We start from the raw sequence: 24,441 nt of genomic DNA on the forward strand, positions 1-24,441 counted from the left end.
CTCCCCCCATCCCTGGGGCCACAACCTATCTCTGCTACTCCTACTGTGCTATGCAGGATGGTCATAGTTTCTTAGCAGGATCTGTTTCACTGTGAATGATGATCTGTATCAACATGTGTTTACCAAGAGCCCAGCCATGGCAGGGAGGACAGGGGACAGTCTTGCTCTTGAAGCCAGTACCCTGGCCACAGCACAATGGGTCTTTCTTCAGTTGAACAAGAGGTTGCTGCACAGAGATCCTACTCAGGGGCTTGACGTCCTCAAGCCACACCATCTCCTGTGCACATGTCTATTCAGTGCCCCATCATCAGCTCTGAGCCCATTTTCCTGGTTCGGCCCTCACTGAGATTAAGAGGTAGCTGCTCCCCTTCTGTCCACATTTCAATAATCCTACAGAGACTAGGACATGCTCCTCCCACAACTATGTCAACAGGAAGGTATATGCCTCAGTGCAGCTTTTTCCATCTAGTCACTCTATCCATAGGCAAGGAGGATGAGTGAACCCCATTGTCTGGTCACTACTGACAGGTAGAAGAAAGTCACTGATCAGCAGGCCTATCTCAGGCAACATTCTATAAAACTGGTTACAGGTCCAGAGGCACAAATACAAAATCAACTTTCCAACCCAGATACTTTGGGGCACAGAGGATGAATACCTGCCCAGAAGACTCCTAACAAGGGGACCACGTGGTAGAGACTGATGAGAGGAGTTCCTGGGGGTTTGGTGAGCAGAGAACTCCCAGGAGCAGTCTAAGTATGTGACATGGAAAGGTATCTGGTCAGTCACCCTGAGACCCCCTCCTCCTGCTCATCTCGGGTCCTTCTCCAAGAAGCAAGAGTAAGAACAGCAGACCAAGAGCATATTCCAACAAACTCTTTATTTACAATTTACATCCAATGCCCCAAAGGTGCTTCTCATACCTCCCACCCACCCACATCCATACCCTCCCCCCAGGCCCTGCCCTCCCTCCCTTGCTGTCCCAGACACACCAACCCCCCACCCCCAGACCCCGCCCCATCCCTCCCCATCCCACCCTTCCGGTCCAAGGACAGCTAGTTAATAACTGAGATGAGGAGGAGTCCCCGAGGATCCTCCACTGGGGAGAGCAAGGACAAAGTCAGAGCCCCCACCCCTGGGGGGAAACATGAAGGGGCCTCCTGCTGCTCCCTACTGGCTGCAATGGCGCTTCCTCCTGTGCCCTGTGAAAAGAGGAGCACACCTTCTCTTCCAAGGAATTGAGGGGCCAAGCAGCTCCAGTGGCGAGGCTGGCCTCCCAGACACCCCCGGGTCAGCCCCTGGGAGGGGGCTCTTGTTGGCAGGAGCTGGGCCCACACACAGAGGGCGCTTCCTAGACTTGGCCCCACGAGGCCCAGCTGGATTGAGGCCCCGCCTCTGAGGACAGGGGAACTGGCTTGCCTGCTGACCGCCAGAGCCAGTAGTGGAGGCAGGGCCAGGACTCTGGGGGAGCCCCCAGGGCAGCAGGCTGTGCTGAGAGGCCAGGAGGAAGGCCAGACTGGGGAGCTCCTCCTCATCCTCCTCACTGGACCCATCCGCTGGCACATGAATCCCCCTGACTGCAGAGGTCTGCCCCAGGACGCAGGAGTCTCCACTGCCCAATCTAGAGGAAGCACATTTCTGAATCTGTGGGGGACAGGCGGGGTGTCCAGCCTGAACTGGAGGGGGCTCTTGCTGTCCCGAGGAGAAGGCAGCGGTGCGAGGCCTGGACAGGCCAGTGTCCACTTGGCTGGCTCTTGGAGGGGCCTTACAGTCAGGGTTCCCGGGGCACCCGTCACCACTGGCCCTTGGCTGGGAGCCAGGTCCGTCAGACTTGGGGGACTTTGAGTCCACTTTGGGCGCACAGTGGCTTGGGACGTCCAGCACGGCCCCTTCCTCCTTCAGAGCCAAGAGCCGCTTCTCGACCAGCTGGGAGAGAGAGGGCACAGTGACTGGGTCTGCAGAGCAGGACAGGACAGGCCCAGGGCGTGGGTGCATGGCACTTGAGAGGAACTGGGGGTGACCCACTGACTCATCTCAGAGATGGCAGCAATGTCATGCTCTGCACCTTCTCCCCAGCTATGTGTCCTCCCCCAACTCCAATTCCCCACAGGCTCCTTCTCAGTCCAAACTGTACCCCCAAAATGGGCAAGCCACTATCATGCCTCTCAGGCAGAGAAGGGATGCACAGAGCAACACAGGGTTCCTGTTCTGGAGATCTCCCCTTCCTGGATGCAGAGGGTGCCTGGTCCCCTGGCTCCCCTAGAGTGCCTTGCCCCCTGCTCACCTGTGCCAGGGTCAGTCCTTCCTCCTGCTCCAGCTCCGCAGCGAGGGCTGACAGATCCAGCTCTGGCTCTGGGGAAAGCAGCTCTTGCAGGAAGCGGGGGTGAATGACCGCCTCCACCTGGGACAGAAGGAAGAGGGGCTGAGCGTGCTTCAGGGGCACCTGTGAGCAAAACTGAGCTGCAAGAGTGGAGAGGAGAGACCCTTCCACCCTCGTGCACAAGGCAGGATGCTTCAGACCATCATGGCTGCAGGTACACACACGTACAAACACAGGCACACACACACCAGACACACAACTGGGCACATGGATGGACACAGGTAGACACAAGTGAGCATGTGAGTGCACACATGCATGCATTCACATGCACATGGACACACACACCAATTCCTGGGTCAAGAAGGAGTACACACGTAGGTACACATGTCTGCACATCAACACACGGGGACACGCGTGCACCCATTTGCACATAGAGAAACACCCATGCACACACATATGCACACACACACACAGCCCACACTCACAATGCACACGTAAGCACACACAAGGAAGATGGAATCACGTGCACACACACACGCAGGGTGACACATACCCACAGTGAATATGTACACCTCTGCACACTGACACAGACAGGCAGGTGAGGACCGAGGAAGAGAACTTAATTCCAAAGGCCTGGGGAGAACCCACATCTGGTCCTGGCAGAACCCTGGAAGCTTCCAGGACCCAGAGCTCTGGGGCAGCCCACCTTGGTGACAAAGTGTTGGTCGGAGCACAGCTTGTCAATGTAGCTCAGGAGCCCCGGGTCAGGGTAGTTTCCCTCCTCGTCTTCCTGCTGCTCCTTCTCCGCCTCAATGCATTCTCCCAGGGGTTCCCCCGAGAGGAGCCCCAGCAGAGCGTCCATGATGTCCACATACTCGTTCACGGCCTCAGGGGGGATCTCCTTGGGTGCCTTGGCCTCACGGGGCCGCAGGGGGCGGTGTGGCCGCTGGCGGGCGGCCTGGGCCCTGGCACCGGCCTTCCTGGGGCCACAGGCTGAGGCAGGAAGCAAGAAGGAAGGAAGCATGAGGGCCTCATCCCCATCCCAATGCATGGCCAGGGCACAGGGCGGGGCAACAGTAGCCCGCACAGCTACTGCTGGGTCAGGACACCGAAGCCCACACGCCACAGGGGGAGAAAGGGGAGGAGAGCATCCCGGAGGGTCGGTGGGAGGATGTGAGGCCACAGCTTCCAGGGGCTCCTCACGGCCCTCTTCCTGGGTGAATTTGTGATGGGCCTTGGGGCGGAAGGGGGAGAGTCCTGAAGCAGGGGAAGGGCCCTGGCACAAAGGGCAGCTGAGCCTGATGTCCAGGGACGGCTCTGGGTGAAAGAGCCAGCGCGCCCCGCAACCACCACCTGGCACTGAAGGGACCCCCATGGGACAGGGCTTTCCTCAGCCATGGCCTCTGGCCATCAGCTCCTGAGGGAACAGGGGTGCCATACCTGGCTGCTGAGCCAGCGGTGGGGGTGGGGGGCCCCGACTCTCAGGCTGGGGTGGGGCAGGAGTTGGCAGGTACCGCACCCCCATCGTGCTCTGTAAGTTCTGCATCTGCATCTCCTCCTCTGCTTCAAATTCCATGAACCTGGTGAGTGGGAGGCGCAGCCATGCTGAGAGGGCCCAGGCGGAGCCCACATGGGCCAAGGGGCAGCGGGAATGGGGAGGCTCTGCTGGGACCATCACGGCCACTCGATGAGGAGACGGGGCCTGGGGGCTGGACAACAGGCCCTGCGCGCCCCCAAGCAAAGGGCTACCGTACAGCCCCAGTTGTCATGTCAAGGTTTGGGGGCCGGGGTCGGGGGTGAGTGTGGGGGCTGAGTGGGAGGAGGAGCCCAGCACACAGGGCAGGGAGAAGTTTGGGATGAAGGAAGAGCCCTGGGACTGTGGGCCCCTCGCCCCGCAGCCTCGTCCTCCGTTGTCCCTGAGGAGCTCGTCTCAAGCCGCCCCTGGTCTGCACCCAGCCTCGGCCTGTCGCCCCGACTCACTTGGCCGCCATCTCGTAGTAGATCATCCTGTCAAAGTTGCTCTTGGCTTGCCACTCCCGCACGGCTCTCCACAGGCCCTCCTCCAGCGTCATGGTGGGCTTCAGGCGGGACAGCGACCGAAGCACAGGGCTGCAAGGAACGGGTTAGTCGGTGTCTGCAGCGCACCTCCAGCCCTGCCCCCGGCACACGCCTGCCCACCACTTCCTGCCTCACCCCTTCCCTCCTCCTGACATGCAGGTCCAGCCCCAGGAGGCCCTTCTGCAGTAGTTGGCCTCTGGGACGCCCTGTGGGTCACTAAGTTACTTTGGCTTATGAAGTGAGGTCTGTGTCCCACCAAGTGACATGTGAGGCATCTGAGCCCCCAGGAGAGGGTGCTGGACAGCGGGGCTATGGCAGGTGGCTAGGAGGAGGGGTCTTGAGGAGGGGGGGGCTCCGCTTTGCCATTACTCTGCTTAGAGAAGACTGCAGAACGCCCTTTCTACCATGGGAGGACACGGTGGAAAGGTGACCACCTGCAAGGCAGTAAGAGCCCACCCAGGGCCAAATCTGTCAGCACCTGATCCCACACTTGCCAGTGTCAGAGAAAACGGACCCTGTCATTAAAGCCGCTGATCCTGCCGGCCGGGTATAATAGCCAGAGCCCTCAGACACCGCACACAGTGGCTGGGAACAGGGTTCAAACAGCCTCGGAGCCCCTGAGTGTGAGGGGCAGGGCCAAACACAGGGCCCGGGCAGCTGGCCTACCCTGGGCTGCCTGTCCACGGAGAAGAGATTTGCTCAAGTACCCAAAGCCTTTGCTCCAGGAGGAGAGGCCGCTTCTCCAGGGCGTGCACGCAGCCAGCAGCTGGATGCAGGGTAAGACACTGCCCTCGGGCTGGGACTCCTCCAGGAGATGCACTGGGGACCCCAGGCCATGCTAACATGGCTCTGCAGCCTAAGTGGGCAGGATGAAGCCGATGGGGTGGGAGAGGTGAGGCCTGGGTATGTGTAGGGTAAGTAAATGATATCAGGCTTTTCTGCCCTCCTGCCGTTAGGATTGATGATGGAACCCTGTGGTCCCGAATGCATGCCTGATGGCGGGCACCTGGCGTAGGGTGTGGGCATGCATGGGGGGATTCACCTGGGCGCATACTGCTCTTTTAAGAGAGGTGTCACGGGGACACCAGCAGAAGTGGAACCACGAGTAGAGCAGAGAAGCAGAGACCACCAGAGAACACTGGAGAGCCCAGAGTAAAGACTTTCTAGGGGCTGGGAAGCCTGCCAGTCTCCCAGCCCCCCAGCTTCCCTGCCTGCTGTGTACCTGGTAAATCCCAAAAAAAGCCTGAAAAGCCACCAACGGCTCCAGGACTCCTCCTTTACCCTGTCTGTCCGGGTCATAGAGAGCGTGCTCCCTGGCCCTTTCTGCCCCTTACAGTATGGAAAGCCCACGTCCTAGCTACAGTTGTGACTGCTCATAACAGATCAGGCTCAACTGGAAGCTCACGTCACTTCTCTTCTAGAGTTGGGGCATCAGCTGGGGGAGCTCTTTGTTCAAGATGAACCTTCCATCATAACCACTGCTATCATTTCAAGAGTGGGCCTCAGGCCAGACATCTGCTGACTCATAGATTAGCCCCAAGGATCCCTGTGCACAAGCCCTGGGCAGTGCCTGTGCTGACTCACATGAGGAAGCAGGAGAGGGCTTCCGTGTCCGGACTCTGAGGAAGGTGCATCCGGGCCAGGGCCTTGAAGCGCTGCCACCGCCGGAAGTTCTCGTAAACGCTCTTGGCGTTGCAGGAGTCATCAGCTGAGGCATTGTTCTGGGTGGCAGCTGGCCCAGCCTCCCTGGAAGCCCCTTGTGGCTCTGGCCCAGTGTTCACTGGGAGCATGATGGGGGCCAGCTGGGCAGCGGGTGGTGGAGCGTGAGGAGGCAGGCCTAGGGCCCAGCCTCCATTGCCAGCCTGCGTGCCCACAACAACTGGGCTGGGCACAATGGTCTCAGCTGTAGAGGCTGCCACGAATAGGGGAGCAGGATAGCCAGCTGCCCCACAGAGGGCCCCTGGAGCACTCCAGGTGACGGGTGCTGATGAAACGACGAAGGTCTGAGTCTGGGGGGGCACCACTGGCCCCGCCTCGGACCTGACTTGCAGAAGAACATTGCAAGCCCCTGCCTCCTGGGGGCCAGGGCCAGGTGCTCCCACCACCAAAGGTGGCCTGGGGAAAGCTGACATCACCAGAGGGTTGGCCGGAGGGAAGACTGGGGTCATGAATGGGGGTGGGGGTGGCTCCCAAGGTGTCAGGTGAGGGAGGCCTGGAGTGGCAAGGGGCAGGGGATTGAAAGGAAGCATGGAGGGGCCAGGGTTGATGGTCAAATCCAGTCCCAGCATTGGAGACGCTGTGGAGAAAAGGAGAAGGGTGATGCAGGAGCAGCCCTGGCAGGCAACATGATGCTACCTTTTTCCTGCAGGCCTGAGGCACTAGCGATGAACAAGGCCACTGAGCAGGAAAACATGCAGTGTGCACGTGTCCTCAAGTGTACATGGTCTGTGCAGCCTGAATTAGTCTCCCAGGGACTTGCTCCCTGTTCACCAACACATGACCCCCGTGTGCTGAGAAACAGCCTCCCTACATCCCTGGTCTGGCCTGCACCCCATGCCTGACTGCAGTGTCTTATCTGAGCATATCTATTTGCGGGAAGCAGCCCCTTGTGGGTCACTAACTGATAAGGTCATATTATAGCTACAGAAAAGTCTCTTTCTGGGCTTTTTACCACCCCCCCTTAAAAGAAGTCAGCCTGCACACACTTGCCAGGGCATCATCTGTCCCTTTGCGTGAAGCAGTGATGGACAATATCCCCACCAACGGGAAACAAGGGCTGTGGGCCACAATCAGGGGCTGGACAAAGGAAGGAAGTCAGAAGTAGTTTGCACAAAGAACGACCCAGAGCAACTCGGGAGTCAGGCCCTATTGGTTGCACTCAACTGGCTGCCTTAGCCCCGTTGAATCCCAGACAACAGCACCAGGACTGAAAGGGAAGTGCATTTGGGCTCCAAAGAGCACAGCCCTGGCCCTGGCAGCTGCAGTGAACTCAGCCTGGCTCTGGAGAGGACATTTCATCGCCACCTTGGTCCCACAAGGGACTCACTAACAGTTTCCGAGCTTCGCCCCACCTCCCCATTACCCACTTGAGATCCACTTCACCACATTTCAAAGTCCTTAGGAAAATAAGGTGGGCCATTCCCGGGAGCCGAGTAATCAACACGGGGCTCAGCTTGCCCCCTTGACCTTCTCTGTGCCCCAGAAGAAGTCCCACGACTGCCCGTGAACATGCGACAAAGTGGCTTGTCCCCCTCAGAAAGCACCAGGGTGCCTGCTGCCTTCCTTTCTCCATACCCAGGGTGTTCTCCTGAGCCACCTGGGCCCACGGACTCTCCAGCTCCCGCTACTCCATCCAAACTACACGTCCCCAGCAGCAGAGTCACATCTGCATCTCAAGAATTGGAAGGGTGTTTGGGCCTCTGAACTCCCCCCTCCTCCAAACCCACAGACTGACCTCCAGAAGCCATCTCCACGGGCTTGGGTGCAGACCACAGCGGCCTGGCAGCCTCCACAATGACCTATGTCAGGTGCAACACGCAGAGACTGAGCTGGTTCCAACAGATGCTAAGTTGAAGTGGGACAAGTTTGAATTTAAACCTGGTTAGAATGTTGGAGTCAAGACATTCCGCAGTGGGGGAGGGGCCTGACCAGGTGGGCCTGGGAGGGGTGAGGTCTTGGGGGAACATTCCATGGAGGGCTCTGGCAGGAAGACAGAACCAGAACTCCTTTTGAAAGTATTCAGTGGCAATACAGTTGGCATGGGTGACCTTTAGCAAATGGAGGCACCGTTTATTTCACATTCCCAGCATAAGGTTTTACTCGTTTCTTTACTTCAGTTCTTTATCCAGCAATATAGCTTTGTGTCCCCCAAACTGTTAGGGGGAAAAGGATGTCCTAAAGGTAATTCCATACAGGCTTTGTGGACTCCACCCCCACCCCAGGCCAAAGCCAAAAGACACTGGGAACTCCAAATCCCATTGCCACCAAAGGGAAGGTGGCTGGGACCTGAGGGTGGGGTTAAGCAGCCAGGTTTGGTATAAAACCAGACACGTGGGCTTTGGGGGATTCCCCTTTTCGGCCCCCCCCCCCTCGCCCCGCCAGCTCGCAGTGCAGCCACCAGCTCTGAGAGTGCCTTTGGGTTTCCAGGTCGGCGGATCGGGTATTTCCCTATTTTCTCCCTGAGTTGTATATTTCCTCAATTCCTTTTCCCTTATAAATAAACCTTTTATTAACCTTTTGTGTGTGCCTGTAGTGGAGTATTCATAAGTCCCTTTTTAAGCGCGTGGGTGAGGACTCACAGCCAGGCAACCTGTTTTATATTGGGGCTGCTCCGTGACAAAACCACTCTGCTTACACCTGCAATAGCTATTCCCTATTTATCTGAGATTTGCATTGGACTGGGTTGCAGTATTTTATCTGGCAGCACTACCAAGAAAATATAACATATTGAACTAAACAATTAATTACTCACCCTTGTAAGAAAGAGAAACTGGAGTAAAGTCATGCAAGTGTGTATCTTGGGTCAACCACCGGTTTTGTAACAATTGGACTGACACACACACAAACCTGTATCTTTGGGCATTACAGACTTTTTGGAGTCATCATGCAGCAAAGTTCTGGGCTTACTGTGGTAGGAGTAGAAACAAGGCAGAAAATCTCCTTCTCTAAATTCAAATGACCTAACACCTTAGAGCCTTGGTTTGTCCAAGTGTTAAAGATTCCTAACCATGGATGTGCTCCCTAGAGAAACAAGGATTCTCACCACCAATGTCCAAGTCCCAATGCACGACCCTCCTCCCTCTTACCTTCTCATGACCATCTGAGCCTGGAAATCCTCATTGGCTGCCCAATTTCCAGTCTTCATCTCAGCACATTTCTCTTTCGAATCCAGCCTCATCATCACACAGTCTCACCTGCATGAACTCCTCATAGCTCCTTGTAAACAGATATGCGTGGCTCTTCTTTTCATAATTGGAGTTAATGTCAGTTTGTCAGTGTGAAATGATAGGAAATAACATTCATGTTCTTTGTAGCAAAAAGAGAGGAATTGGTAGGAAATTCCACAAGGGCATGCGGGTGACTATGCAGGGACCTGCTAGCAAACCTTAGCAGACAAGCTTCTTTGCCTTCTGCAGCAGGAGTAGAGTTCTCACTGATGGTTCAGAGTTGGGAAGGAAAGAGAGGTTTAGAAGGACTCTTCGAATCTGTGAATATTCACTGATAAAGTCTTATGTTTGTGCTTAAGTTTTTCTTATCCTTTGGGAAGAAATGACAATTTGAATCATAAGGACAAATTGTATGAAAATTAAACAGTAGCTGAATTGAAGTAAATTGGTGGTAAATTGGAGGTAAGGTCCAAACTACTTCCCATTTTGCCCAGGTTTTGCAAGAAAGTAATACCTGAATCTGCACAATTTCCATGTGATTTCTATGTTTTCCCTGAACTCTCAAAGTGCAAGTTCCAGTGACTATTTGCACTGAGTAGTTCCAGAGTGCTTGGCTGTCCCTCTGAAGGCTCTGACCTCCACAGTGACTTCCTATAGGGACGTCTGCTTTCTCTGTAGCATGGAAGTGTTTTCACGTACATGTCTGTTTTGAATATCTCTGCAGTTACTTTGTGCAGACAGTACCTTGAGGTGAGAGCAATACAAGGAAAATCATGGTGAACTTTACTGCCAAAATCTACTGTTTTGAACTGAATAATCAACTGCAGAGGTTTCATGATGGGGAAACTTTAGAAACCTTAGTAACTTCAACAAATAAGTTCTTATGGAAGGGTAGTGAGTCCAAATACTACGCACAGCTTTCCAGAAAGGATGGCTTCCTTGTCTGACCCTCCATTTGTCATGTCAGGTGGTCAGTTATTTCCAAGGTTCTAATAGTTTTCATATAAGATTGGAATGACTCCCTTCAGAGTAATTGAGATTAAAAATTGCATGGTGGGAAAATTGGTCGCAGATGCAATTCTTTTGCATTACATCTAAATCCACACCCTAGAAGGAGAGATAATTAAATTAGCCTAAAAGTAATTTGGGTTGTGCAGCCAATGAAGGGAGCAGGTAAAAGTCTTTCACATTATGATCGCTGGCCATGCCTGCAGAAAGCCTCTGTGCAGGCATTGACTGCTGGAGAAAATCTCTCTGGACATGGATCACATGCCTCAGAAGACCATGTCCAATCACAGAATGGCAAGATAGCGTGTTTGTGTCTTGTGGAGTTTGCAGTCTGGGCACCTGGAAGTTCTTGGTGGTGTTAGATGTCAGGAGTCTTCAGAGCAATCCTGTGGAATGAGAAATGAAACTAAACTTGCATTGGCCTAAGATACAGAGAGGATGCAACGATTGTTGAGTTTGTTGGAAGCATCACAAACTCAAGTCCTAAAATGATTCTATGATATTCTTCCCTAAATTGCAAAAGAAGGAGGGCTGGGGGCTGAAATTGTGCCCATATTCCATGCCACGTCAACTGAAATTGGCCCTGACTGTCAAGTCTTGGTTCAATTTATAATTAAAAACCCTATATAGGAAAGAACTATGAATCAACAACTATGGAAAAAGTCCAAGCATTCAATAAATGCAGTCAGAATGATAGTCTATTGCACTAACTGCGTTTCGAAAAGCTCTGGAAATGCACTCAGGGCAACGCACCTCTTAGATTCTTTGCCAGGTCTACAATTCTCTGCCAGAACTGTTCTTTAATGGAAACTTCAGAATTGGCCGGGAAAAGCACACGCCGTTTTGAAAGGCATGAACAAGAATCCAGGAAATGCACTGCAAAAAGGTTTGCACGCATCTGCCCCAATTTGCTTCAGGGTAAAGCTCTGCAAAACCATTCCCCGGTGTCACATGAGCGCGTGAAGCGCACGCTTGTCATTAAAATCGTGAGTGCTGCTTCCACTCGCGCTGGCTCTAAGGAGTACGGCCAGCCGGAAAGTTCTGGGGGGAACTGGCGCTGGCGCCTGCGGAGCTGCCACGACGCCCCGGGGCGCCCTGGCTTTCCTCCCCTGCAAGGGCACCTGGGACTGTTCCCTGCAGGCCCCGCGCCGCAAGCACGTGCCCGCCCGCGGGGGGCGGAGCTGTGGAGCCCGAAACGTCATCACCCAACGGCTCCCAGCGTCCGTTGCGGCTGTTTAGTGCGTGAGACGCGCATGCGCGCTACCGGGGGCGTGGCCACAACGGCCCTTATTGGGGGGGTGCGGGGCCTGGCAAGATGGCGGCCTCGTCGGTTGTGTCAATGTGGAGGTAATGGGCGCGCGGAGTGTCTGGCTCTTCAGGTGTGCCGCTCTGTGCCTGTTGTTCATGTGCCAGGTTTCTTCACTCCGTGTCTTTGTAGGAGACTCTATCCAGTATTTGTGTGCCTCTCTCTAGCTCACTCTGGGGTGTCGGTACCCCTGATCTGAATCCACTGTACCCCATATCCAAGGGCGAGTCAAGGATGCTGGCTCCAACGGGTTAACGGATGCCGGGGTGAAACCAGGCCGTGGTGTGTGTGTGTGTGTGCTCTCTGTGTAATGCAAAGCCAGAGGGAAATTGTTCCAAATTTGAAATGATCTCTCCAAATACAGGCTCACGTCGTTTGTAGAATGAGTGAGGCCTGACATACATCGTCACAGCTGCACTCCTTAGTAACAAAATTATCCACCCACCCTTTTTTGTTTTTGTCAATGAGGCAGCGACTTTGCTAAATCTCATCATCATCAAGCGTTAATCATACGCTGGTGTTTCCAAGTCATGATGGAATTCATAGAATTCGTAGTTTGGTGCAGATCCAAGAGCAGCCAAAATCAATAAGAGGATTAGTTAAGAATCAGTTGTGTAGATGGAATTTAAATGGATATAAAAGAATATTTTATACTTTTAATACTATGTAAATTATGCACCACATGTTCATTATAATGTTAATTTTTTTTTTTCTGTATGTATGTGTAGGTAGAAAGATACAGGACATACCTCTCTAGAGTGAGGTGCTTCAGGTGGTTAAGCCTTAGCCAAACACCACTGTATGTGTGTTTTTGACTTAAGATGGCTTGTGATTCCGGGAGAGTGAAGGTGTGGTGTCAGTGTGTTTAGTATTGTGTGTATGTGCTGTTATCGTTTAGTGTGTTCATTTTTTAACACGGTGTGTTTGTAAGGATATGCATATATGGTGGGTACCATCAAATCTAGACCTGTGTTGTCAGTACAGTAACCACTAGTTACTTGTGGCTACTTAAATTTAAATTCAGTTGAAGTCAGGGCCTCCCTGGTGGTGCAAGGGGTTAAGACACAACCTAAGACACAACCTGCAGAGGCTATTTGCAGTCTCTGCAGCATGAGTTCGATCCCTGGCCAGGGAGCAACTCACATGGTGCCGCAGACTCGCGGTCTTCTCCCCTCAGCAGTGTACTTCGGTCAGTCTACCTGTTCTGTTCCTCACTGTCCCTGGTGAATCCTGTACCCCACCTCTTGTATGCATAAATAAATATTTTTTTAAAAAAATTCAATTAAAGTCAAACATTTTATAAATCGTCTTCTCAGTCACACTAGGCTCATTTTTATTGCTCTTTACCATATTGGCCAGTGGCCACTCATTGGGCAGGACAGATACAGAACATTTTCATGATTACAGAAATTTTACTGCATACTCCTGCCTGCCCTAGAGTGTATGTTCATCTTCCTGCATGTTTGTATGTGTCCTGGTTCATGAATTTATGTATGGGTAAGTCCCTTCATATGCTTCATGAATTCATTTTTTATTCTTGTTCAGCCTGCTTTGTTTGTGTATCTGCTTCTGTGAGTCTTTTTTTATATGTTTCTGTGTGTACCCAGGAGTGCCTTTATGAATCCATGTGTATGTTCCTGGCTGTGCAACATACCCTTTCCCCCTGCCCCAGTGTTGGCATTTTGTTTAAAAAACAGCAACAACAAAAAACACTCCCCAGTTATCACATTTTCTTCCTTATCACATAGAAGAGGGAGTCTTTGTAGCTGGATTCACCATCACCCTCCCCAACCAACACAACCTGTAATTTAAACTTTTAGCCAAACCCTGTTTAGTTGTTTATACTTTCACTGAATTGTTGTAAATGTGGAAATGTTGATCTTCGGTATGGTTTCAGATCTAGAAGAGATCTTTGAGATGATATATTCTACAATTAAATGTGAATTGTTCAACTGTGCAATACTCCTATGATGATCCTTCTTGCATGTCTCTAGTGATAAATATTAGTGGACACATGGAAGTTGGGAAAATTCCTCATTATTCTGAGCTGTAAACTGTCATTTTTGCCTGCTATCCTAGGTTCTTCTGTCATTGTACACACAGTCTTTCCCCCTGGCACCCTGTGAATTATTTGAAGGCATTGTCTTGACTTGTCCAAATCTTCTTTATCCAAAAGTTCATTTCTTGCCAATTAGATTATCTCTTCTAGGATGGCCTGTTTGCTAAGATCCTTTGGGCCTCAGTCCCAAAGTTGTGTAGACCAGAGCCAGACTTTCTCAGGGTATGGCGTGATTGGGCTCTTAGTAATTGCAATCAGTAACAGTTAGAGATACTATGAACAAATTTTGCTAAATCTTTGAAAAGTTTCCAAAGGCCATAAAATTAGTTCAAAGCTTAAAATTAGTAAAATTCTCCTTCTAAAAGAAAACTGTACCTTTCTATCTATCTGGAACATTCCATGTTGCTCAGGTTTTCTGCTTTATTAAGGAGGATAAGGAGAATTACACATGCATATGCTCTTCATAAGGTAAAGAGAATAAAAAACAAAAACAAAACAAGGCTTAGGTGAAAGTTATAGCTAAAACCCAAAGATGGCTTCATAAAACCTGCCATCTGCCCCGTTCAGAAAGAATTTTGAGGCCAGGAATAAGGGGCTCAATCTATGTTGGGGAGAGTCACAAAGTCCATGTCTCTAAGACATCTTTAGAGACTCAATAGACATCTGTTCTATTGAGTTATCCTTCACAAGAATTCATACTGATTCATAGAAGCTTGTGTCATTCTGATTCATAGAATTATAAAATGTCAATTTATAGTATCACATATTCATACTGATTCACAGAAGCATAATGTTATACTGAATCTCCAACTCCAGTGTAGCACCACAAAGTATGTTATAGCCTTACTCCTGGATTTGTAGTTTCTTTATCCAACTTTATCCAAGAGAGAACTTGGTTCTCATCACCCATAATATATTTACTTCATCCTCAATACTAGAATACACATTAAAAAGTGTGGGATACTACCTGCAATCCTTTTTGACTTACATTATTTTTGAGCACCTGAAAAATTAATACATTTCTAATGTAAGAATAATTATAAGATGCACTCAAAGAACTGTCCCTCTTCCTGTTCTTTCTACCCTATTCCCATTTCCTCACCCCTGCCCTTTACCCCTTCCCATCCCTATCATTTTATTAATTTTTAGTTTATATTTTCTGTGATGTTTTGTGCACATGAATAGGCAGATGTGTATTTTTTTCTGTTTTCCTATCCTTTATTGTGTGAAAAGTAGGTACTTCATGAAGTTCTTTATATCTAGTCCAATGCCTAGATGAGCCACAGAAATCTTAAATATTTTAGCAACTTTAAGAGAATGAAGAATAGTTACTAGAATTAAACTGAACTGTTGAACATACTATTTTTCCTCTATCCATAAACATTCTGTTCCTTATAAATACGTAAAAACACTTACCATTTATCCTAAATGTAAGCACAAAATGGCAGTGGGTATCCTGATTGCCATTCTGTGCTTTCAAAACACTAGTCTCTATTTCTAAACTAAGAATGTATACAAACTTAAAAACTTCTTCTCATAAATAAACATAAAATTTTAGGCTACCTGGGTCTCTGACAGTACTCAGCTCTAAGATTCTGTGAGTCCTTGTTCCCATGGTACCTTCATTCTAATATTCCAAGCTTCAGGAGAATCATTTCACTGAGACATTTACAGGCAACATTACTGACTGGCCTTGAACCTGCTACCAAGGTTTGAGCATGGTTGGAATGGAATATACAATGAAGAACACCTTACAAATAGGGGACTCCATATACATACGGAGGGTCCTTGTGAACAACATGGGAGAAGAGAAGAGGACCAGGCTCCACATTAAAAAACTAGAGCAGACTTTAAATTACAGGCTCAGGGAGATCGATAAAGAAAAAGCAGCCCTGAGGAAGTTCTTGACAAAGCTTTCCAAGACAACTGGCTATTTTCCTCGACTGCCCTTCTGGTGACCAGTACCACTGTAGGTGAGGAGTTCATGGAAAGAGTCAACACAAAATACATGGGAGTCTCCTGTTACCTGTATGTGACTCAAGAAAGCAGTGAAAGAAACCACGAGGACAAGTTAAAAAAATGACTATACAACTGAACATACAAATAGCATGTCTGTAAGACAAACAACAGATGCCTCCTACACGAACGGAATAGTCATTTTTTCCAGATGATCCCATTCTTTATGACTTGAATGGTAATATGCAGTGCACACATTTTTTCTGCTCAGACTTTCCTTCAGACAAGAATAAATCTTAGCTATTGTAAAGATCTTTCTGATAATGATCATGGAATACATATATTTGCCTAATCCTGTTCTTATTGCTATATTTTTTAATAGCTTAAATAAAAGTTGAGGGTAAAATTAGGATGAAAATTATACAAGAAAAGCATAGAATCTTTTTTAATTTAAATATTTTTTATATAATTCTTACATCTTTTTTCATCTTTGCACAATGTATGCATTTTCATTTTTGTTATATTTCCCCATACAATTGCACCCCCCCCCTTATTTTGACTCTAGTCCTTCCTTTCCCTGCCCCTCCCTACCCGTCCCCGCAGTGTGTCTCTGGTTTATAGTTGCTTGTTGATTTTGATTTTTACTTTGCATTGATTAGTCTTTTTCCTGGTGTCTTATTTAGGTTCTAAATTCCTGCTATGAGTGAGACCATCCAGTATTTTTCTTTTTCTTTCTGACTTATTTCGCTGAGCATGATCCCTTCCTGTTCCATCCATGTTGCTGCAAACTGCATGTGTTTATCTTTTTTGATTGCTGAGTAATATTCCATTGTGTATATGTACCACATCTTCTTGATCCAGTCATCTATTTTTGGGCATTTGGGCTGTTTCCATAGCTTAGCTATTGTAAATAGTGCTGCTATAAACATAGGGATGCAGGTGCCCTTTGGAATTACTGTTTCTGTGTCCTTTGGGTAAATACCTAAGAGTGGAATTGCTGGATCATATGGAAGCTCTATGTTTAGTAGTTCAAGAAATCTCCACACAGCTCTCCATAGTGGTTAGACCAGTTTGCACTGCTACCAGCAGTGCAGGAGAGTTCCTTTTTCTCTACAACCTCGCCAACATTTGTTGTTGCTAGTTTTTTTAATATGTGCCATTCTCACTGGTGTGAGATGGTATCTCATGGTAGTTTTGATTTGCATTTCCCTGATTACAAGTGATGTTGAACATTTTTTCATATGCCTGTTGGCCATTTGCATTTCTTCATCAAAGAAGTTTCTTTTTGCTCTTCTGCCCATTTTTTGACTGGATTATTTTCTTTGTTTTTGTTGAGTCTCATCAGCTCTTTGTAGATTTTTGTGATCAGTCCTTTATCATTAGTGTTGCGTGCAAAACTTTTCTCCCAGTCAGTGGGGTTTCTCTTTGTTTTGGTTATTGTCTCTTTTGCTGTGCAGAAGCTCTTTAATTTGATGTAGTCCCAGCTGTTTATCTTAAAGCATAGAATCTTGAGGCTAAAAAATACATGATTCAAATCCAGGTTTTGCCATGTATTAACAGGTGTGATGCTGAACTTAGAAACTTTTTTCTTTTATTCAAGATGGAGATTAAACACGTGTATTAAAGGATTGCTTTAAGGATTGAATAATGTATGCACAGACATCTCCAAAATGGTAATAGTATTACAATTGATTTTCTTTTAATTATTATTTTCATTATGTAATGAAACCCAGATTCTTTTTTTTTTTTTAGCATTCTTTTTTTTTTTAAATGTATGTTAGGCATTTATTTATTTATTTATTTATTTAAATAATAAATTTTATTTTTATATTCCTCATACAATTGCAACCCCCCCATTCTAACCCCAATCCCTCCCCTCCCGCCCCCCACCCCCCAAAAAGTGTCTCTGGTTCATAGTTTTTGTTGATTTTGATTTTCACTTTCTTATAGTTATTCATTTTCCTAGTCCCTTATTTAAGTTTTCTAGATTCTTGCTATGAGTGAGACCATCCGGTATTTTTCTTTTTCTTTTTGGCTTATTTCGCTGAGCATGATCCCTTCCAGCGCCATCCATGTTGCTGCAAATTGCATGTGTTTATCTTTTTTGAATGCTGAGTAATATTCCATGGTATATATGTACCACATCTTCTTGATCCAGTCATCTATTTTGGGCATTTGGGCTGTTTCCAAAGCTTAGCTATTGTAAATAGTGCTGCTATAAACATAGGGGTGCAGGTGTTCTTTGGAATTGATGTTTCTGTGTCCTTTGGGTAAATATCTAGGAGTGGAATTGCTGGATCATATGTTTAGTAGGTCCAGAAATCTCCACACAGCTCTCCATAGTGGTTGGACCAGTTTGCACTCCCACCAACAGTGCAGAAGAGTTCCTTTTTCTCCACACCCTCGCCAACTGGTGTAAGATGGTATCTCATGGTAGTTTTGATTTGCATTTCCCTGATTACAAGTGATGTTGAGCATTTTTTCATATGCCTGTTGGCCATTCGCATTTCCTCTTCAGAGAAGTTTCTTTTTAGCTCTTCTGCCCATTTTTTGACTGGATTATTTTCTTTGTTGTTGTTGGGTCTCATCAGCTCTTTGCAGATTTTTGTGATCAGTCCTTTATCATTAGTGTTGTGTGCAAAAATTTTCTCCCAGTCAGTGGGGTTTCTCTTTGTTTTTGTTATTCTCTCTTTTGCTGTGCAGAAGCTCTTTAATTTGATGTAGTCCCAGCTGTTTATCTTTGCCTTCACTATCACTGCTTTGGGTGATGTGTCTGTAAAGATGTCTTTGATGTGAATATCACGTAGTGTTTCGCCTATATTTCCTTCTATGTATTTTATGGTTTCAGGTCTTATGTCTAGTTCTTTAATCCATTTTGAGTTGATTTTTGTGTATGGTGTGAGGTAGTGGTCAAGCTTCATTCTTTTGCATGTAGCGACCCAGTTTTCCCAGCACCATTTATTGAACAAACTTTCTTTGCTCCAATGCATAGTCTTTGCTCCTTTGTCAAATATTAGTTGACCATAAATCTGTGGGTTTATTTCTGGACTTTCTATTCGATTCCATTGGTCTGTATGTCTGTTCTTGTTCCAATACCATGCAGTTTTGATGATTATGGCTTTGTAGTATAGTTTGAAGTCTGGGAGTGTGATGCCTCCATTCCCTTCTTTTTTTTTTTCAGGAGAGCTTTGGCTATTCGGGGTTTTTTGTGATTCCATATGAATTTCATCAATAATTGTTCTATTTCTTTGAAGAATGACATTGAAATTTTGATTGGAATAGCATTGAATCTGTATATTGCTTTTGGTAGGATGGCCATTTTAATAATGTTTATTCTCCCAATCCATGAGCAGGGGATGTCTTTCCATTTCTTTGTGTCTTCTTCTATTTATTTTAACAGTGTTTTATAGTATTCTTTGTATAGGTCCTTTACCTGTTTTGTTAGATTTATTCCCAAGTATTTGATTTTTTTTGTTTCAATAATAAAAGGGATGGTTTTTTTGATTTCTTCTTCTTCAGATTTATTGTTTGTGTATAGGAAGGCTACTGACTTTTGTGTGTTGATTTTGTATCCTGCCATTTTACTGAACTGATTGATGAGTTGAATTAGTTTTTCTGTGGAGTTTTTGGGGTTCTCTATGTATATTATCATATCATCTGCAAATAGTGATAGTTTGACTTCTTCTTTTCCTATTTGGATTCCTTGGATGTCTTTCTCTTGTCTTATTGCTCTGGCTAGGACTTCCAGTATTATATTGAAAAGCAGTGGTGAGAGTGGACATCCTTGTCTTGTTCTAGATCTTAATGGAATTGCTTTCAGCTTTTCAAAACCCAGATTCTTTTCTTAGCTCATCTATTAACATAGGTCTCCAGGCGAGTCCATTTCCATTCATAAACCTTAGTTTTCTATGTAATGTGAAAACTGGACTAGCTCACTCACCAGGCCCCTTTTTGCTTTAGGTTCTTTGATACTAAAATTCTACTTTGAAATGTGTTTACAGCAAAGAGGAAGGATTTAGCAATCAGAATGCGTATCTAAGATGGTTTTAGGGGTTGGATGCGTATTTCCATTTAGTCATTTACCGATCTCCTGTTTAAAGATGTATGTTATTCAAGTATGATTTAGTTGTGACTAAGTTGCACTCTTTAGTATTTGTTTAGGCTCTGCAAATGTCATTTCTGCCAAATAGTGCTGTTTGTCACCAGGCAAGTTTGTTAACATTTGTATATCTTCATGTGTACCTCAAATTGCTTAGATTTTTCAACTAATAGGAACAGTAGTACTTAACTTAGAAGACTGTTGTGATGTTCCCCTGTGATAGAAATCTATTTGTACAACATCTAACATTTTGCAGGCATTCATTATGTACAATTGTTGTGGTTGTTATTTCTGGAAATAGGCAACAACTAGAGCTTCGGGGCTATAAAATGTGGACTCTCAACACTCACAGTGTGACTCATTATTCTTGAATCTCAGATATGAACTGCTTCACTAAATCTCAAGACACCTGCAAAAGAAATGTGTGTATCCAAAAAAAGGTGATACATAGATAGATGATATAGAGAAAGGAAAGGTGATAACTTGAGGATTTTGAGGCTGACCAAGGAAGACATGACTATGAGACAGCAGTAGTATACCATGAGCTTTATTCGGGCAGTGTTCTGTTAGGGTGCAGGAGAGGGGAAGTCTCTCACAGTCACAGATGTAGAACAGTGGCATGGAACCACACCACCTAGACAGGGGAATGGCATAGGAATTCCTAGGGGAAAGATGACATATGTGTATAGTCATTTTTATTCAGCAGCAAGATAGGAAGTACATTGGTTTGCTTAGGCAGCTGTAGTAAAGTAACTTGGTGGCTTAAACAAGAGAAATTTATTCTCTCAACCCTGGAGATTAGAAGTCAAGATCAGGCTTTGGAAGACTGGTTTCTTCTGCTAGCTCTCTCCTTGACATGTGGCAGGCCATCTAGTCCCTGTGTCCTCACTTGGTTGTCCCTCCATGTTTATGTCTGTGTCCTAATCTCCTCCTATAAGGACTCAGTCATGTTGGATTAGGATCCACCCTACTCGCCACATTTTACCTAAATTATCTCTTTAAAGACTTATTTCCAAATGAAGTCACATTTTGAGGTCCTTGGGTTAGGTCTACAATGTAAAAATTTTTAGAAAAAAGAACTAGGCTGATAACTGGATCAGAGAGCACTTGAGTCTTTCCTAGCCCTGAGGTTTGTCTTGTCTGAGGCTAGTAGATGTTGCAGTTTCGTAGGGCACACAAAACTGCCCTATGCAGTTTCATAGGGCACACAAAAGCTGGCAGACTCTAAATAGCTATGAATGGGTTTATTTGGGCTCTATTTAAAACAATTGGATATGTAAAAATTTGAGTTTGGTACCAGCAGGATATGTATCAAAAGGACCATAATGGGGCCTCCCTGGTGGCTCAAGGGTTGAGATGCAACCTATGAGGCTGTCCGTAGCCACTGCAGCATGAGTTCGATCCCCAGCTGGCCAGAGAGCAACCCACATTGAGCAGCAGACCTCTCTTGTCTCGCCTGCTGCTCCCCTCAGCAGGGCATTGACTTTGGTCAATCTGCCTGTTCTGTTCCCCAGTCTGTCACTGGTGATTCCTCTTAAACCCCCCTGCCCTCCCTCCCCGCACTCTGGCTTGTACCCCAGCTCTTGTATGCATAAATAAATAAATCTTTAAAAAAAAAAAGGACTATAATGTCTCTCTACTGATTAAATAAATTGAACAAATCAAAACCATCTCCTAGCTTTCCCTTACTATGTAGGTTAACTGCAAATGAACTTCAAAATCTTACTTTGTGTGCATATATGCTATGCAAATATTTTCTCCCACTCAGTGGGGTGTCTTTTTGTAGTTTCTTTCACTGAGAAGTTTTTTAGCTTGAGATAGTTCCATTTGCTTATTTTGCCTTTTGTTTTTCTGTCATTGGAGCTCAGTCCCCAGACATCCCTGAAGCCAATGTTGTGAAGTGTTTGGCCTGTGTTTTCTTCTATGCATTGTATGGGTTCTGTGCTTACATCCATGTGTTTAATCCATTTTGAGTTAATTTTTGTGTATGATGTGGTAGAGTGGTCCATGTTCATTTTTCTGCATGTGGTTGTCCAGTTTGCCAACACCAATTATGGAAGACACTTCCTTTCTCCGTTATACACTTTTTGCACCTTGTCATAGATTTGTTCGTATATATGTGGGTTTATTTCTGGGCTTTCAACTCTATTCCATTGGTGTGTCTATTTTTATGCTAATACCATACTGTTTTATTACTATATCCTTTTAATATAAGTCTTGGAACACGATACCCCCATTCCTTTTTTTATCAAGATTGCTTTGGCTATTTGGGGTCTTTTGTGGTTCCATATAAATTTCAGTGTTTGCTCTCTTTCATTGAAGAATTACATTGAACCTTTGATAGGGATTGCATTGAATCTATTGCTTTGGGTAAGACAGATATTCTAACAATGATAATTCTCCTAGTCCATGGTGATCATTGCTGTGTTTTACAGTTTTAGCCTGTTTATATCTCTAAACAACAGAATTATTTTGCTTACTGTATAAAAAGGGAATCAAACTAGAATTGCTCTTTTATGTATTATTTCTTTTGTTCAATCATCTATTCAGATACATGAGTGCTATTGCCTGCGGCTCTAGTTTATTTGCATTGCTGTAGTGTATCCCTGTTGTATGACTGTTATTCTACGAATGCAAATATTTGGGTTGTTTCTAATTTAGGGCTACTATAATGTTCACATGTCACAGTTCATGTGCGTAACAGCTTCATAAAGGTATCTAATGATATATCTCCAATTTCACCCTTTAATGGCAAACTATTTTCCAAAGGGACAGGTGGATGTGCACTATCTCCAGTGCAGAATGAGGCCTCTCTTACGACATATTCTCATTAAAACTATAACCCTTAAGCTTTAAAATTTCTTTTTGCTAAACTAAGAGTATGAAGTAACATCTCATCATGGTTTAATATGAGCTTCCTCAGATTGTAATGATTTTAAGTAAAGTTTCATACATTTTTTGGCCATTTTTATTTATGAAGCACCACCTATTTTATATTCTTTGCCTTTTTTTATTGAAGAGATTTTAAAAAATATATTTTATACTTAGAATATAAATTTATATTCTATATTTCAGTTCTTTATTTTCATGTTGCAAATATTTGGCTCTTTATTGCTTCAGTTTTAAAAATGGTACTTTTTAAAGGTACAGGACCTTTAAATTTTAATATAATGAAATTATAAATCTGTTCCTTAATGACTGATTTAAACAGTCCTAATGTTCCATGGTCAAAATACTATATATTCTCTTGCTTATTCTCAAAAATATTTTGTTTACTTTGTACATATCATAGACTTGATACTTGAATATTATTTGAGAAGAATTCCAATTTTTTTTTCCATATGGATATTCAGTTATCCCAGCACCGTTTATTTTTTTAATTAAATATTTTATTTTATATAATTCTTACATCTTTTTTCATCTTTGCACAATGTATGCATTTTCATTTTGGTTATATTCCCCATACAGTTGCACCTCCCTCCTTATTTTGACTCTAGTCCTTCCTTTCCCCGCCAGCACCATTTATTATAAAGGCCATTCTCTCCCTGTGCTTCAGTGTCATGTCTGTCTCTGGACTTTCAATTACCTTGAAATCTCTCTGTCCTCCATTTCCCTCTCCCCTCTTCGATATTTCATCCTTTCATCAATACCACACTTTCTTGATTTTCTTTGTGTTGCTATCACATTTAATTTACCTTTTTGATTATGCCTTAACTATTCTCAGCCCTTTGTGTTTCCATATAAATGTTTGGAATCATAAAGTTCCAGGGGGAAAAAGTGTTAAGATTTTGTTGGGGTTAAATTAAAAAAACATCAATTTGAGGTTACTAACATTTTCACCATTGAATCCTCCCATTTTGGGACATGAGATAATTTATTCACTTACCTCCTTTAACAGATTTAATTAAAGATTTATAACTTTATCTGAAAAGGTTATAGCCCAAATTGTTATTTTTCCTAGATACTTAGAATGTTTTTATTCCATTTTAATCAAATATTTTATTTTGTAAATTTGCTGATATGCAGAAAAATTTTAATTTATTCATTTTGTGTCCCAAAAAATCTCATCAACAATATTAATAGTTTATTTTAAAATTATCTGGAATTTGTTACATTCACTATCTTATTTCCAAAAAGGATAGACTTGTTTGATTCCTTCCAATCACTATGCATTTATTTTTATTTACCTTACTGCTTAAGCTCAGTTCTTCAATAAAAATGTTAAAATAGCAGAATAGTTTAGCTCCTGATTACTCAGGGAAAATATTTCACTGTTGAACCAGTAAGGGTGTTTTGTGGTTGCTGTTTTATAAAAACAGTTCTCAATTTAACAGTTACTGTTTAGTCCTTACTTGCTAAAGTTTTTAATCAACATAAATGGTAACTAATAACTAATTTTAGTAACTAATTTTCCTGCATCTTTTGAGGTGATCATAAAAATTTTGTCTTTTAATTTGTGTGAATTACATTGACAAGTTTTCTAACGTTTTATCTATCTAGGGGAAATCTGTCTTGACTACATTGTTGCCTATTTTAAGATATATTAATATATTGTTTTATTTTGGATTTTGCATCAATGTTCATAATTGACATTTTTTACTTTTTCTTAATGTCTAATTTTACTTTTTCTTAATGTCTTTGTTGGATCTTCATAACAATTTATGTTAGCCTTATATGCTGAGGAGTGTTCACTTATTTCTATTTTCTGGAAGTCGTGTAAGATTTAGTCACTTTATCATTAAATGTTTAGC

The 24,441-nt window shown here is 45.2% G+C and overlaps 1 protein-coding gene and 1 long non-coding RNA gene across 2 annotated transcripts in view; one reads left to right on the forward strand and one right to left on the reverse strand.

Moving 5' to 3' along the window:
* Nucleotides 1-1,044: 1,044 nt before the first annotated feature.
* Nucleotides 1,045-7,982, reverse strand: LOC119231533 (NUT family member 2G-like). The gene is made up of 7 exons (XM_054688933.1): nucleotides 7,831-7,982; nucleotides 5,961-6,672; nucleotides 4,299-4,427; nucleotides 3,759-3,898; nucleotides 3,025-3,311; nucleotides 2,283-2,399; nucleotides 1,045-1,924 (listed from the first exon to the last, which is right to left on the reverse strand). Exons 1-7 carry the CDS (start codon nucleotides 7,841-7,843, stop codon nucleotides 1,169-1,171), a joined length of 2,154 nt encoding a protein of 717 aa, XP_054544908.1. The 5' UTR covers nucleotides 7,844-7,982; the 3' UTR covers nucleotides 1,045-1,168.
* Nucleotides 7,983-11,581: 3,599 nt separating this feature from the next.
* Nucleotides 11,582-24,441, forward strand: part of LOC119231065 (uncharacterized) — a 28,552-nt gene continuing 15,692 nt past the window's right edge. Inside the window, exons 1-2 of the long non-coding RNA XR_005121856.2 lie at nucleotides 11,582-11,617; nucleotides 17,192-17,264. This is a non-coding gene — a long non-coding RNA (uncharacterized LOC119231065). The remainder of the gene's footprint in view (nucleotides 11,618-17,191; nucleotides 17,265-24,441) is intronic.

This window comes from Talpa occidentalis, unplaced genomic scaffold (genome assembly GCF_014898055.3).
Source record: "Talpa occidentalis isolate TD23 unplaced genomic scaffold, MPIMG_talOcc4v2.1 talOcc4.7, whole genome shotgun sequence".
NCBI lineage: Eukaryota > Metazoa > Chordata > Mammalia > Eulipotyphla > Talpidae > Talpa > Talpa occidentalis.